This window comes from Telmatherina bonti (genome assembly GCF_933228915.1).
Source record: "Telmatherina bonti genome assembly, chromosome: 19".
NCBI lineage: Eukaryota > Metazoa > Chordata > Actinopteri > Atheriniformes > Telmatherinidae > Telmatherina > Telmatherina bonti.
The window spans coordinates 9,067,186-9,082,935 of NC_136617.1; the positions used below are offsets into that span (position 1 = coordinate 9,067,186).

Sequence of the window (15,750 nt, forward strand, 5' to 3'; positions counted from 1 at the left end):
AATAAATTCTAATGAATAGAAGCACAATAAAAAACTGACATAAAAACAGCTAAATCAGCCAAACTGTTGATCAAATTAATAAAAAAAAAGGGACCAAAGAAGACGAGAAATGCTGCAAAGTAAAGCGCTAAATAAAACTATAAACACACACAAAGCAAACATATCCGCGTGTGATGGTTCAGTCTGGGATGGAAACGGGTTCGTACCTTTGTCATATCTGTTATCAGAGGTTTTTCTGTTCTCCCACATCAGGAGTTGGCAACTCGAGTCTCCCTGCTGCAACGCACCTGACTCTAATCGAAGGCTAATTATCAGGCTGGTGAAGTTTGACTTCAAGCTCTGCATGTCTGATAATCAGGTCTGATAGATGTCAGGTGTGTTGCTGCCAGGAAACTCCCAACACTTGCAGGACATCAACGACTGGAGTTGCCCCCACCATCTCCTACGGCAACAGTTACAGATTTCAGACACGAATGTTGGATCATTTAAGCAAAGAAATGTATAAATGCATAATATTTCACATATGAATCACACAGATCTGCATCATTTGACACACAATCTCCATCAGTACTGCAGCTTTTCTTGGAACTTTAATTGAAACGTCATCAGGATCCTTCTTCTCTTGAACATGTAGCAGGTTGTTGTTTCTTTACAGGCGTAGTAGCTGCTCGTCTGGTTTTCTGTTTAGATTTAATGTCTCATACGGTTGATGTCGAACTGTTTATCTGGTGTCCCCTTGGTCTTGTACCCTCATGTTCTCTCCTGTTTACTTTCTCCTTTCTTCCCCCCAACCCTTGTCAGGTCCAGCATTAATATGTAAATTCAGCCACATTGAAATTTAAAAATAAAGAATAAAAATACTTACATCCATAAAGCAACTTTTGGTCAGTAAAACACATCAGCCTGACCACCATTCTGCTGCTGGGATGCTCTGCAGGATAACCAGAGCAAAACTTTGGGGTTTCATTCAGTACCTCTCCAGAGATGCAGTGCAGAACTTAATTACATTGCAAATCAGGTCATAAATAAAAACATAAAAACACAGTCAGCAGACAGCAGATCTGGCACAGTTAGAGCAGGATCAGGCTTCACACTCCTGTCATCTGCATTTATGTTCAAAGTTTAAATAGATATTAGCTTGGTTACGTTTCTCCTGAAGAAATATTTGGAAAGTTTTGCATTTGTTTACTGAATTATGTAGAAAATAAACAAGAGCTCATGTTTATTTTTGTCCTAATATTCAGAAAATAATAAACCTGCACAAAATTACATTTTTCAAATCAACATTTCCAGTTTGAGCTCAACGTTTTGCTCTCGTTACTCGGGCCGAGATGATATGCTTTAGTTTTTTTGGGTCCTGATTGATTTAAAATGCAATTCTCACAATTCCTTGATATTGTTGATTCTTGTAAATTAAAAACAAACAAAATGTACAAAATTTTTCTTGATCATTTTTGTTGATTTCAATTAGGGAAAAAAAAGTAGCCAGACCATCATTCTGCTGCTATAATGCCCAAGTAGACACGAGAAAAGGACAAAAAGGACAAATTTTTTTTTTATTATGGATCATTTTTATTTATTTGAAAAAAAAAATCTATTTTTTAACAAAAAAAATCCATTCCAAAATTGTGAAGCAAAAGATCCTGATATTCGATTTTTTTTTAAATGTGATTTTCCCATCCCTACTCGTTACAACGTAGATTCATCTGACGCAGAAAGTTTGTCACAAAATGATAATAAAACAAATGAAAGTGCCAATTAACAACACAGAGGCTGTTTTATAGCAAAATGAATCATTTATTTTTATATCAAAATGAAAAAATTCACAGTGAATGATGGATCATTCCTCTGCCAGACTATAACAAAGACACCTACATCCCAGACTTATATTCTTAGAACTCTTAAAAGAGCTTTTACCTCCAAAATATTTCACCCGTGAGGTAAAAAATGAGGAAAACATGGTTCAGAAGGGAAAAAAAAAAATAACCACTACAGGTTGGATTGTTAGAGGAGTGAAACATCTCAAGACCCAAACATCCATCACCACACCAGTGCTTTTTTACACAGCGACATGTCAAACAACTCCGCTTTAATGGCTACAAAACAACCCAGATTATTTCAATCAAGAAAGAAGAAATCAAAAAAATTATTCATCATATTCCAGAGACATTAAGTGCAACGTTGCACAAGGCTGCAGGAAACAAACGAGGAAAAATCACTCTTAATGTTTTAGATGGGGAAGAAAAGATCATTTTAAAAATTGCACCAACACTGAAAATAATTGATTATAAGAGTCAATCTGTGTTGGAATAAAACTATTTTCCCTTAATCTTAGTGAAAATTCAGCCTTGTTCTAATCTTTTTATTCAGGCCTCAAATCAACAAATCAACATGAGTGATTTGAGCTTTGAAGACAGATCTAAGTGTTTTAGTTCTAGGTGAGGCTTGATTGTTTTCTTATCAGAGGAACTGATCGAGTTCTGTTTGAGCTTTAACAGAATAAACCACATCATCCTTCACCTGCAAACTTTTTATTCTACAGCTGCTTAAAAATGACCTTTGCACTGTTTTATGTTTTCTCCTCGCCAACAGCTCCTATGAAATATGAATTATCTCTGCTTCAGCACTTTTTCAGCCGTTTTTGCTGCTCCGGTTCGAGACAACGTGGTGAATTTGTTCAAGACTAGTTAACAAGGTGTGTACCGACGTCTGCAGCGGTGACGCAGTTTGTAGACGAGGCTCTAAATGAAACAAATCATAATGAGGAAATGAATCTCTTGGTGTTTTAATAGTTTCTGACCTGCAGGAAATTTCCAGTGATGAAGTAGCAGGAAGATCATCAGGCATGACTTAAAAACATCAGCTGTGTTTCCATCCAACGGTCAAGCAAACCACACGTAACATTTGGCTACTTTTAGCACTTATCAGGTTTGTTTCCATCACCTGGTTGGGAGTAAATAAACTAGGCTGGTGGTGTTGTAAACAAGCTTTTAATAAACCAACAGGTAACCCTGGCAATCAGGTAAAAAGGTGAGTTTTAGGCCTTAAATATCTTAAAACTGCTGTGATCAGTCATTCATGTCTCTGAATCTGGTCTGTTTATTCTGTAAAGGAACAAACAGCTCAAGCTGGCATTAAATATTTGTTTTAGAACATTTAAATCTTGCTGCTTGAATCAACTATTTCTGAAGAAATACTTCAAAATGAAAGAAAGAATTTAAGATGTCATTGTTGGTGTTGGTCTTTTTACGGGTCTGCTGACAATGAGAAAATCATCCAATCACTTCTAATAGCTAGCTGGAAAATATACAATAAGGGAACGTATCTAATTTCTAAACTTAAATCTAATTCGGTGAAAAAATAAGGGTGTAAGACTTAATGTTTCCCAGTATCACTGCTGCAGTCCCACACATTTCCCACATTCAGGCACAAACCATCAGACAAGCTCACTCACTCAGAAATCACCATAAATACATATGAGACAACATCTCTGAGGTGCGTTTGAGTTTTAGTTTACAGATTTAGCTTCCCAGTCATGTGGAAGAAACCCTCAGTTCATGTAAACATGTAAACAAACTGCTGGCTGAGCGTCTGTGAGAAGGAAAAGTCAATATACGAGCGGCTGCAGAGTTCACATTAACACACAGATTCTCATCAAAAAGGAACAAAAGTATTTGGGTAAAAATAAAATCACATCCAATTCATCCATTGCTGACTCCGTCCAACAGTCTGAGCTGAGGATGTGTGCGCTGTGACCTGAAGATGACGGCGGTGGTCGCGGTTAGCCAGCGCTTGCTGTTTGGAGGGAATGGAGTTTCAGATGCAAACAGTCGATGCATCCCAAGCGAAAAAAATCCCTGTGTACTTGCCTTTTTCTAGAAAGTTCCGTTACAATTACAAACCTGAAACTAAATCAAGTGTCGTGGCTTCTGTTTGGCAGTCTGACAAGCGCCTCACACGGGAATTACAAGAGTGCTTCCGCTTGTTAGTAGAAAAGGTTCAGCTTACGAGCCGGCCGAGACGGGAGCAAAGGTTTTCAGGAAGTCCGCCTCAGAGAGAGTCCACACATTACGGGTCACTCCGAGTCTGAGAGGACGATGATTTCATCTGGGTCGCACTGAGTCGCCACGTTGACCTGGAAAAACAAACACAGCAGGAGGGTTAAACAACAAAAAAAGTTTGTAAATCTAAACAACTCTTGAGGTTCAAACAAGCACATTTCCTGCTTTGTTTAATCCCAGGAAACAGACTCTCACTTGTAAAGACTAAAAGTGTCTGCTTTAAAGTTAAATCTTTACATCAGCAGCGTCTCGTCTGTGTGAAAATCAGTTTAACAGTAAAAACCTTTATTTAAAGAACATTTCAGCATAAATTATCTGCATTTTTATGTCATTTCATGTAAAAGACTGAGCAGGACAGAATCTGTGTCACATTTTATTCAGTATGAAAAACATTCTGGTGATTGTTTGAATGAAGGAGTTTAAGTTACTCTGATATACTGGACAGAGAAGTTCATTAAAGCACCAGTTTGTGTCTTTTGTCAGCAGTGGCTCAAATCAGAAGTTAGATTAATGTCACACCTGGACGGAAGTGCTCATTTTCACTGCAGCCAGAACCGCAAACATGTGCATAAACATGTCGGGATTTTCCACAGATATTTCCAGGGATAATTGTAATCCAGATTAATTTACCAGGACAGAAATTATTCCTGGAAATCTGCTTGGTTTGCATTTTAACCGTCGTGGTCCTTCTGCTTCTTCTAATCTTATCAATTTCTGCCATCTTGTCAGCTTTTCCTCCAGACACTGTTGCCTAGAGCTGCTGATTCAGTTAAGCTGAATGTGGTCCTGAAGGGCCGCTGTCCTGCTGGTTTTCCATGCATCCCTACTCCAACACACCTGGCTTGGATCCAACAGCCAATGAAGTTCTGCACAATGACTGATTAGTTAGTCAGGTGTGTTGGAGCAGGGATACATGGAAAACCTGCAGGATTATGGCCCTTAAAGGGCTGGAGCTGGGCGCCCCTGTCCTATACCAACACACCTGACTCAAATGAATGAGTCATTGTGCAGAACTACATAGACTGTTGGAGGCTGGTTGTGTCTCAAATCTTTTAACTTTCACAAAAATCCTAAATCAGGTACATCGAGGCTAACCTGGCTAGCATGAGGCCTCATCAATCCAACCTGAACTGTTGTCCAGAACAGACTTAAATGCTCTTTCTGTCCGAGGTAGAGCTCCAGTTTTACGTGTTCTCTGTAGCCCTGAAGACCATCACATCATTACCAGAAACACGATAACTTAAATGTTTGAATAAATTGGTTTTAAATCCACATCTATAAGTAATTTTAATTTAAAATAGGGATTAAATGGATTCTACTGATTTTGGAGACTGGTCTCTAATGATCAGCAGGATCAGATTTGCTTTTTTCCTGCCTAATGTCCATTAATACCCCTGAGTCATCCCTCAGCAGCCATGTTTCCCCACCTTGTTCTTCTTGGGAGGCGGTGTCAACTGTGAGCTGCTGACCAGGTCCTGAGTGGGAGTGTCTGCTCGGGTAGACTTGACTTCCTGCGGAGAGCTGCCGCTAATAACGCCCATATCCAGAGATATTTCTGTCTCACTGAGATGAAAGGAAGAAAAATAAAGAAAAAAGTAAATCAACTAATAGATGTTTATGTTAAAAAAAAATGTCCCTAATAAATCATATATTATATTTAATAATAAATCATATATCATATTTTTTTAAACTGAAGCAACTAAACAGACGTCATGTTCACAAATCTATAAAAAATAAATGCAAATCAACATGTTCTACTGGTTATTATTCAGTCATCTGTATTATCACACCCTTTTCCTGCTCCTGTCATCAGTACAGCCTCACCTGTCCCGGATGATGATGTGCTTTGTATTTATGGAGTCATTAGGCGTCATTTCCTCCCTCTTCCTCTTCTGGCTCCTGGTAGTTCTGGCAGCGGGAGGTGGCGATGTCCCGTTGGTCGTCTGCGCGTCACAGTGTTGCACAGCGACTGTTTGGGGTGATGGTGAAGGCTCCTCGGCAGCTGCAGCATCTACATCTGTGTGGTTGCTTTTTACGAGCACAACAGAGATTTGATTGGAAGAGTCCACAGGCTCCTGTGGCTTTTCTTGGTCACCATTAGACAACAGCTGCTGGTCGTCTGTCTGCATGGGCTCTGATTGGCTGGGGCTGTCTCTCGGGGAGGGGATGTCGGACAGGGGAGAGATCTGGGACTTGGTTTCATCAGAGATAGGACTTCCGCTTGTGACTGGCTCATCATCATCTTTCAAGCTCCCCTCTTCGCCACCAGAAACACTTCCTGTCTGATTGTATGTTTGATCCTCCTTATTGTCGCCCTCACACGCTTGCTCCGCCTCGTTACCGTCATCTTCCTCATTGTCATCATCTGCAGAAAGAAACAAATGACCAGGAATAAGTGTTACAAATGCTGTACAAAACAAAGTGATTTGATTATCGACAGCTGGATGAATATATGCAGCATTGTTGATCTGATCACGTCTAACTTCCGGCAGCCTCCACCTGCAGCTCAAACACCCGGAGTCATGCTCCTCATTGTGTGTGATGCTTCACCAGAAAGTTTTTCTAGAACCACTTGTAGCAGAATTTCTCAGTTTCATGGTCAACTTTGTTGTTTCTTTTGCTCTTTACCCATCTCTGACTTTCTGGGGGAGACTTGGATCCTGCCAGCAGAGGTTAACTCAGACTGTAAGGTGCAGGACTTTGACTCTCGCCTTGCTTTTCATGGTAATTTGGCTCAAACAGTGAAGAACTCTTACATTAGCAGGGAAAGCAGAAAATTCTGCCTCATAAAAGCAAATTCCTTTATATTTTAATTCCATTTTTATTGCCAAACTCCACGTCTCTGTCCATGTTTTACATGACATTGAAACCTGAGGACCCTAACCTCTGGCTAGCTTTGTTTTGAATCACATAACTTTCAGTTTTGTCATGAAACATCGACGTCATGCTAGAAAGGTTTTTGAAAATTATACGTGTCAATAATCTGTTATTACTTGAGCCCTGGCAGGGATTTCTGCACCTCAATGTGGACACAGGGGTTTTTTTTTGCTAGTTTTTTTAAACAAAGAGATAAATAGTTAGAAAAGAAACATGGTCAAGGTCGAGGTCACAAAGTTAAAAAGGATAAAATGTTTAACAGGTACAACATTATCCTAAAATGAAGTCTTAAAGTATTAAAGACGTATTAAAAATAAGAGAAGCAGCTGGTTTTTACTATCAAACTTCCTGAATCAGAATCTCCAGACTAACCTGGTCCATCTTGCAGTGTGCTGGCCTGGATCTCTTCCTCTATGTCTGGATCTGATGATTCCTCATCTTCTTCGTCTTCCTCCTCTTCCTCTTCCTCTTCTTCTTCTTCTTGTTCTTCCACTCCATTTGCTTCTTTTGCCTCAGCTCCTTTGTCGGATTTGTGATTCTGAAAAAAAGAGAGGAGTCAGTGTTTATTTTAGGATTATTATGAGACACATTTTCACCTTCACCAGTAGCAACTCTGTCTTTACTGGTTAAAAAAACTGTTTCATGTTTTCACAAGTTTGATAAGTTTATTTACAATTTGTTTAATAATGCTTTACAATTTCCCAAAACATTTTTCTCTAGTTTGCTTTGAGTTATTGACATTTCTATTATTTATACATCTATAAAAAACACTAAGATTCATTAAATAACTCCAAATAAAAAGGTTCCCATTGGTTCAACCAGTTGAAGCGTGAAAGAACCGCTGCACCTCTTTGTCTTTGCTGTTTTTCTCCAGGCGTTTGCACCTCTCCTGCTCCTCTGTGTCTTCCTGTTTGACAGCATATTTGGTGATGACTTCCTCCAGGCGGGATAGGGCCTGTTCTCTGTTCGACCGCAGCTTTTGCAGCAAATGGCTGTCATTTATGGCCGGGTCTGTGCCTTTAGAAAAGCATGAAGAAGAGGAACGTTAGAATGAAGGGAATGAAGGAGCGGACAAAATGACAAAATGTTTGTGAGTGGGGTGTTGATCAAGGCAGAAAATAGAATAAAAATTGTTTTCCAACCTGCAGTGACTCATCAACACAAAGACTTTTAATTTTAGAGCTGAGGCAGCTCTAACATGAAGACAAGCTAGAGAGGAACTGAAACTTATTTTAAGAGCAACTATACAGGAAGGTGCTCTGTAGCAGAAACAAAGAGGGCTATTGGGTGATTTTTCATGTTACAACAAGCAAAAGGTCGAAACCTGTTCTGCAACACGCAAGGCTCGTTTGCTTCATTAGAGCTGTTAAAAAGGAAACAAGGCTCACAGTGAGGAGATAAAAGCTTGTGTTTGTCGTTTTAATACTTCCTCTGCATCCTGCTGTAATGATTTTAATATTTTATGTAAAACAAATTCACTTGTCCTGCACATAACATGTGATGTAAACATAAACCTGCTTTGATTTTTGTCACTTCCAGCCAGAGATTAAACCAACATGTTGAATAATTACAACAATAAGAAAAGTGTCAAGAGATTCTACCATTTCTCTGAAGGAAGTGATAAACTCAGAGCTTCAGTCTGAGGGGGACTCTTATCACTCCCTTTTAGCCTGACACCTCCTCCACCCTCCTCCTCACACTTATTACTCTGCACCCCTCTTCGCTGTGCTGCTTGCTGGTGTCCAGCTGCATTTAACTTAAGCAATGAATGTTAGGTTCACTGAAGGAAAATTATAATAAAGAAAGTTTAAGTCAAACATTCTTCTTTAGAAAGCCAACTACTCCTAAATAGCAGTAAAATTTTAAAGTAGCTTTAAATGTCTGGCTCTTATGTGCCGAGCTGTTGAGCCAAACCCTGCAGGAGGCCCCACGCTGGGCCTCCTCCCACTGCCAGTCTCTGAACAAACAAAACAGCATGTAAATATTATCGTACTTCCTACTGTTGGGAAGTCTCGTCTGCAACAGTGCAAGAGAAACACGACTCGCCAGTGCAAATGGGAGCAGTGGAGCCATTCAGTCCATGTTGTGAAAGTTACTTGTTTTGGAAAATGAAGATGATAAATAAAAAGAGCTTGAAAGATGATGATGAGCCAGAAGTGTGTGTGTCTTAAAATGAGCTTCCTTCGTCATTACGGTTAATAAATAAGCCTTACGTGGAGTGTAGTTGTCCGTGAGGTGTGAGCCAAAGTTATAGGCCAAGTCTAACTGACGTCGTTCCTGAATGCACGTCCCGGTTTCTCTGAAGGCCTCCTGAGCGATCTGGTTAAGCTGCTTTCTGCTTAAACCCAGGTTGTGGCGCTCGTTGGCACGCAGTACCTGCTGCAGGATGTCTGGGTAATCCGGAGGGTTCCAGCGGATGTCGGGACAATTAATGAAACGCTCAATCTGACAGGAGGCAGATTCAAAGGCTCATTAAACCACAGGAAACGTCCTTCATCATCAGGTTAAACATTAGATCTTTAGCTGAGACAGGAAATGAAACCTATTTATGAAATTGTTTGCATGATCATCTCACCCTTTTGTTAATTTCAGGATATCGAGTACTCCTGTAGATAATTCTCTGTTCGATCACTCTGCCTGTAAATGTGCTGCAGCCCTTCAGTTCACACAGCTTTTCATAGATCTTCATCATCTGGAAAAGGAGAAACCAGGTGAGGAATGACTCGCAGTCAAACACCTGCTGTAAATATTGTTTTCTGAAACAGAAGCTCCTGCTATCAGAGTCTGGTTCAACCTTGCGTTTGAGTTTGTGCTCCTGGATGTACATCGAGTCTTCAGCTTCAAGCTCATCGATACTCAGCTCAGCCTGCTGCAGACGGTGGATCTCATCATTGTACACCTTTAACAGGTTCTCCAGGTAGGCAATCTGGCAGTAATTCAGAACACACAAAGGGTTGGAGTTGTTCTTCGGGAATTAAATCAGCAATGAACTGTTCCTTTATAAAATACAAAAGTAATAAGTTTAATAAACCCATTATACTAAATTCCAAAGGATCCCCACAAACCTGTTTCCTGGATGCCTTTTTAGCCTTTTTCTCTGCTTGTTCAGCTTCCTCTTCGTTGTTTGCTTGCAGTCCTGAGGTGGAAGGTTGCTCTGCATCCGTTAAGGCTTCCATCCCGTTCTCCTCTTGGTGCACTTTACCTTTAGTCTTGTCTTTGCTTTTGAGTGAAACAGAGGTAGATGGTGGAGTACCTGACGCTGAGGCAGAAGTGTCAACCTTGATAAGTTTCTGTCTCTGCTTGACGGCATGCTGCTTGAGCGCAGTGCACAGTTCATTAATATAAACAAAAGTTTTGGACTTCTTGGCCTGAGCGCGGGTCAAACATCGCCCCAGGAAGTTCCTGAACTCCACAGAGGACAAATAGTCAGGAGTAGCCTTGGCATGTTTTGTTTGGAGGAAAGTTAAGACCTCAGGGCAGTCCTTGGTGAGAGGCGAGCAATGCTCCACAAACTGAAGACAAAGAGAATGAAAAGAGGAAAAAATGAGACATATATTTAGTACATCAACACTGTTGTGCCAGCTGCTGCCAGCTCAACTGATAAATCATTTCTCATTGTTTCCAGGAGCTTTAAGATCACCAACGAGGAATCAGACAGTAAACCCAACCTTTTGAACTTTTGGCTAAATATCTGTGGGTGGTACATGGCATGTTTTGGACTTTTTTAAAGTTTTTCTCCCAGTGAAGGAGGACAAAGATCTTTTCTCACCTCTGCAAACAGCTTCTCGTTCTCTGCCTGCAGAACATTTTTATCCTTTTTTGCTGAAGCAAAAGGTGACTGGGTAATATGCGTAGGCGCTGGTTGCTGGTCTTTGAGTGGCAACACTTTTCTGGCTTGATGCTCAGGAGATGAGGTGGCGGCAGAGCAAGAAGGTTGAGGGCTCCCTTCTTCATCGTCATCAAGGATTATTATCTTATCTGCCATCGGGTCGACAGCCACCGCCACGCAAAAAAAGGTTTTTGGTCCTGTTTTCACAAATAACAAAAGTTTAAATGTAACAGCAAAACAATCTTATCACTGTTTATAAATGCATATTTTTATAGATGAGAAAGGAACCATTTAATGTCAATGAGGATGAAAGTATAAGAAAGAATCTGGCTGATGCATTTCCTAAAGCTTGGTCAACAAAAAATACACAGATATGGGTTGATAATGAAGAAAAATTACCAGTGTGCTGCAAAATCCAACAATTTTCAACAGTGCTATATAAAATATAATCAAATGTATTAATCGAACGGATAACCACCATGTCCACTCAGGTGCCATTAAACCCTAAGTAGGGAACCAGAGGAACTAATTATGTGTAAACAATAAAAATATAAATAGTTAGCAATATAAAGTTTATCATGAAAATTCTAAAGCAAAATAATTTAACTGCTTGCTTGGCCATGTTTTACAAACAAAAACCACCTTTAAGAGTAGTACACAAAAACAATCAATAACCAAAGTACAAAATATCAACTTATTAAAAGAAATAGTAATAATTGTACTATAACTTTGATAGACTTTCATGTAATTATAAAAATAATAGTACATCACTGTTATTTATTATTTTTAAAGAAAAGTAGAAAAATAAAAAATAAAGCAAAAACTGAACAAGTGTTACAAGTAAACGGAACTGAATTATTATTTAGTTCTAATAAATTCAGAAAGAGTGTAAAGATAATTGTTCCATTTTTCACTATCATTCCAGCATATTTCTGGCTGTAAGCTTTGCTGTCTTATCTACACTGACCTCAGATTCTTTCTGAAACCTGGTTATCATAACTTTCTCTCGTCTCACCACTCTGTTTAGGCATATATTAAGATTCCACATTAGAAATTAATTTGACTTTTTTTCTTTTCTATTCATACACCAGACACTTTATTTCTAATCATTTAAATATCATTTTCAGTATTGTGCTGCTACAACGGAATAACTTCCAAGTTTTTGGATCAATAAAGCATTTATTTATCTAGACCTTAAAAACCGCTGTTTGGACTGAAAAGGTTCCTAACTCGTTTAGTTTGCCTCTTGTGATAAACATTTTATATAAGCTACAACTAAACAGGGTATGATCTATTTAAAATAATATTAAAATAGTTGTTATAGCCCTTGTATCTTAGACAAAGAACATAACGGTACAGTTGTAATTTAGCAAACAAGACATCAAGAGAATACTTGAGTTGAAAACTAAAATAAGAAGACTGGTGAGTCAGATTTAAACAGACAGTAAGATATAAGCAAATTTAAGAAAGCCGGTTAGTAAAATATTAAAATGTTCTTACCTCTTATATAAGGGGAGTTTGGCGTGACAACTAAAGCAACGCTGCACAACAGTGCATAATGAAAATGATGTTAGTTAGCTCAAATTAGCATTAGCCGCTAGTTAGTACTGACACTTTTCCCAGTGAAAACTAATTTAATTATTAGAAAACGGACATATTTCGTGTCTATTACATGTTTTACTAAGTAAACAAAATCGACATAGTGTGAAGAACTATATTTTATATGCCAAAGACTTCCAAAAGCCAAAAAAACAACGCTAATAAACTTAGCTATGCTGTCGACTCGAGACCGAAAGTGTACCCGCTCAACTGCAGTTTCCATCGACACGTGTGATTGGTCGACTGACGTTCTGCAGTCAGTAATACTGTTTTTCATTGGATGTTTTGCTAACGGCGTTGGTGGGTTTCTTTCTTCCTTGCTTTTTAGTGGCGGTTTGCATCCCCCTTTAGGAGCACTACTGCCACCCATAGGACAGATCTAAGAAACGTATGCACATTAAAGTGAAACAGACACTTATTTCCAGGAAATCAAACTTCCATTAAAGTTTTCATGAATAACTATTTAAATTAAAAACAACATTTAAGTTTTTTATTTTTATTTTGTGAGTGGTTCCAGTCTTTCCTTCTGTAAATTTCGTTGCCATGTTACACAATCCAGCTGGATAATTTTGTTCACCTAACTCACCGTTTCTCAAATGGGGTACGCGTACCCCTGGTGGTACTTCAAGGCATTCCAGGGGGTACATAAAATTTTTTGAACACATATATTTTTATGTTTTTTTTTTTTTTTTTTTTTTTTTTTTTTAATTTTTTTTTTTTAATATCCTTAAATAAAAATATAAATACAATATTGTATATATATTTAATATACAGTTGTGCTCATATGTATTCACCCCCTTTCACTAAAGAAAAGGCTGAATTTACAACAGTCACTCAAATAACTGGAGACTTAAAAAAGGAAAAATAACTAAAAACTTTGCAAAAATATAATTTAGTAATGTAAGACAATGCTTTTTTTAATTTAATTGAGTTGAAGAAAGAAAAGAATAACAAACAAACAAACAAACAAACTGGTCCTGGACAAATTAGTGCACTTTTCTGTTGAACAGTGGGACAAAATACCTGTCAACAAGTGCAGAAGTCTGACTGAGAGGAACAGAAAACACCTGGCTGTAGCGGAGACGTTAAAGGATTGTTCAACGAAATATTAGTTTATGAGTGATGTAATATGTAATAAATGATCTTATTTGTTTGCTTTTTAAAAAAATATTTCCCATTGAACCACAATTAGAAAATAATGTAATGATTTTCATTCACTTTCAATTTATTATTACTTTAGACAATTTCAGCTTATTTCACAGGCAGCTGTTTTTTTCCTTCTTTAATGAAAGCGTATGAACAATATGAGCACAACTGTGTTTCAATAAATGTAAGTGTTCATTCATAAACTGAATTTACATTTAGATTTACACCAATTCATTTCTCCCAAAATCCTACATTCCGACGTGAACCCCACACGTAACAAGACAAATCACATCCGTCAGTCACTGTTGCCTTGACAACGCACACAACGGAGTCCTGGTTGAAGCGTAGTAGAGATGTGCAAAACAGTTGCATTTTTTTTTGTTTTGCATGGTTAAAGTTTAACAAAACAAACACAAATGAAAATGTGCTTTATTTAATGTTTTTTCTTATATTTATATGTATATTTATATTTTTTATACTTATATGTATTTTTCTCCAAAAATACTTAGCATAAATTAGGGGGTACTTGGCTGAAAAAACATTTTTACAAGGGGTACTGTGTTGAAAAAAGGTTGAGCACCGCTTACCTAACTGACCCTACAAATATCTTTACCTCATGCAGGCTTTGTACAGGTCTATTACTTCTCTTCTCTGGGTGTTAATTATTTCAATGTTTTTTTCAACATATACAGGAACAGTCATTGGACATTTTATTCTATTTGATTGCACAAACAGTTAATCAGATGATCCCTTGTTGGTAAATGTTGATGAACTACCAGTAACATTTGACAGTAGCAGTACTGTTCGTTAACTGTCTGACAGGATGTTAACTGTCAGAATGAGGAGCATAAGAGAGACCTCTGTTCTATGTACAATGAAGCTGTAGCTGCCCTGTTTGATAGTGGTAAACATTTTTACACACATAAGTGTAACAGGAAACACAACATTAGACCTGGTTGAAACGAGCATGCTTTGTATCATGCTTAAGCACATGAAGCTTATTGACTCTGGGCCTTGGCTGGAAGACAGATATTAGACCCAGAGCTTGAGCATAAAAAACTTACCAATGGCAGATTTAAGTATGCTGTTCGATTTATATCCAAACATCAACACTGGATTTTGGAAAAAGATGAAGGCCCTTAACTGTAGTCGACCCTGTAGTCGATGACAGCATTATGGCTCCCTGTTTAACTGTATAAAAAGGGATCCATATGTGGAAGAGTGTTTGAACGATGAATGAATATGCACAAAGACACATGAGGTACATGATGCTATACAGAAACTGCCTAACAGCAAGGCCTGTGGTATGGATTTAATTACTGCTGAGCATTTAAAATATGTTTGTTTCAGACTCGCACCTTGTTTTATTGTTTTTTTACTCATGGTGTATTACCAGACTCAATAATGTCCATTTTGATTGTCTCAGTTATAAAGGACAAAACTGGAAAAGTTAGTTTCCTGGATAATTACAGGCCCATAGCATGAGCTAGCGTCTTAGCTAAGGTTATTGAACGAATCCTGCTTGATAAAGTGAGTGGGTATATTACTTCCCTTGATAATCAGTCTGGGTTTAAACCAAAGCATGGCACTGATATGTGTATATGCTCTAAAAGAAAGAATTAATCAATACAATGTTAAAAACTCATCTATACTCTTGTGTTTTATTGTTGCTTCTAAAGCATTTGATTGAGTAAATCATAGAAAGGTGTTTATAAGGTTAAAACAACAGGGGGTGCCTAGGTATATATGAAGGTTCTTGCTTGCTGCTTTGCCCACCAGAAAATGTATGGGAGATGGGGGGTAGTATTTCTGCCCCATTTAGAGTGTCCAACGGCGTTAGGCAGGGTGGAATCTTGTCCCTCCCCCCCCCCGTTATTTAACTCGTACATGAATGAGCTTTCTATGCGACTAACGGCATGTAACACTGGCTGTTTGATGGTGAACCATCTTCTGTATGCGGATGACCTTGTTGCATTCAGTCCCAGTAGTGCTGGACTGCAGCAGCTCCTTAATACATGTGCTGAATATGGTGTTGAATATGATATAAAGTATAATGCCAGTCAGAGTGCTGTGTTAATATGTAGAACCAAGCAGGGCAAATGGCTTAAGTTCCCAGTGTTTAAACTTGTTGATACACAACTTGAGGTCTGCCAAAAGGTTAAATACCTTGGGCATTTTACAAGAGTGATGACAATGATATGTATAGGCAAGGTTATAAATCATATTTATTTCCTTCAT

At 38.3% G+C, this 15,750-nt stretch overlaps 1 protein-coding gene across 1 annotated transcript; it reads right to left on the bottom strand.

Moving 5' to 3' along the window:
* Positions 1-1,978: 1,978 nt before the first annotated feature.
* On the bottom strand, positions 1,979-12,514 carry daxx (death-domain associated protein). Its single transcript, XM_079258582.1, has 11 exons — positions 12,268-12,514; positions 10,708-10,964; positions 10,004-10,450; positions 9,733-9,864; positions 9,514-9,630; positions 9,152-9,383; positions 7,786-7,955; positions 7,311-7,476; positions 5,886-6,426; positions 5,489-5,624; positions 1,979-4,135 (listed from the first exon to the last, which is right to left on the bottom strand). Exons 2-11 carry the CDS (start codon positions 10,921-10,923, stop codon positions 4,076-4,078), a joined length of 2,217 nt encoding a protein of 738 aa, XP_079114708.1. The 5' UTR covers positions 10,924-10,964; positions 12,268-12,514; the 3' UTR covers positions 1,979-4,075.
* Positions 12,515-15,750: the final 3,236 nt, after the last annotated feature.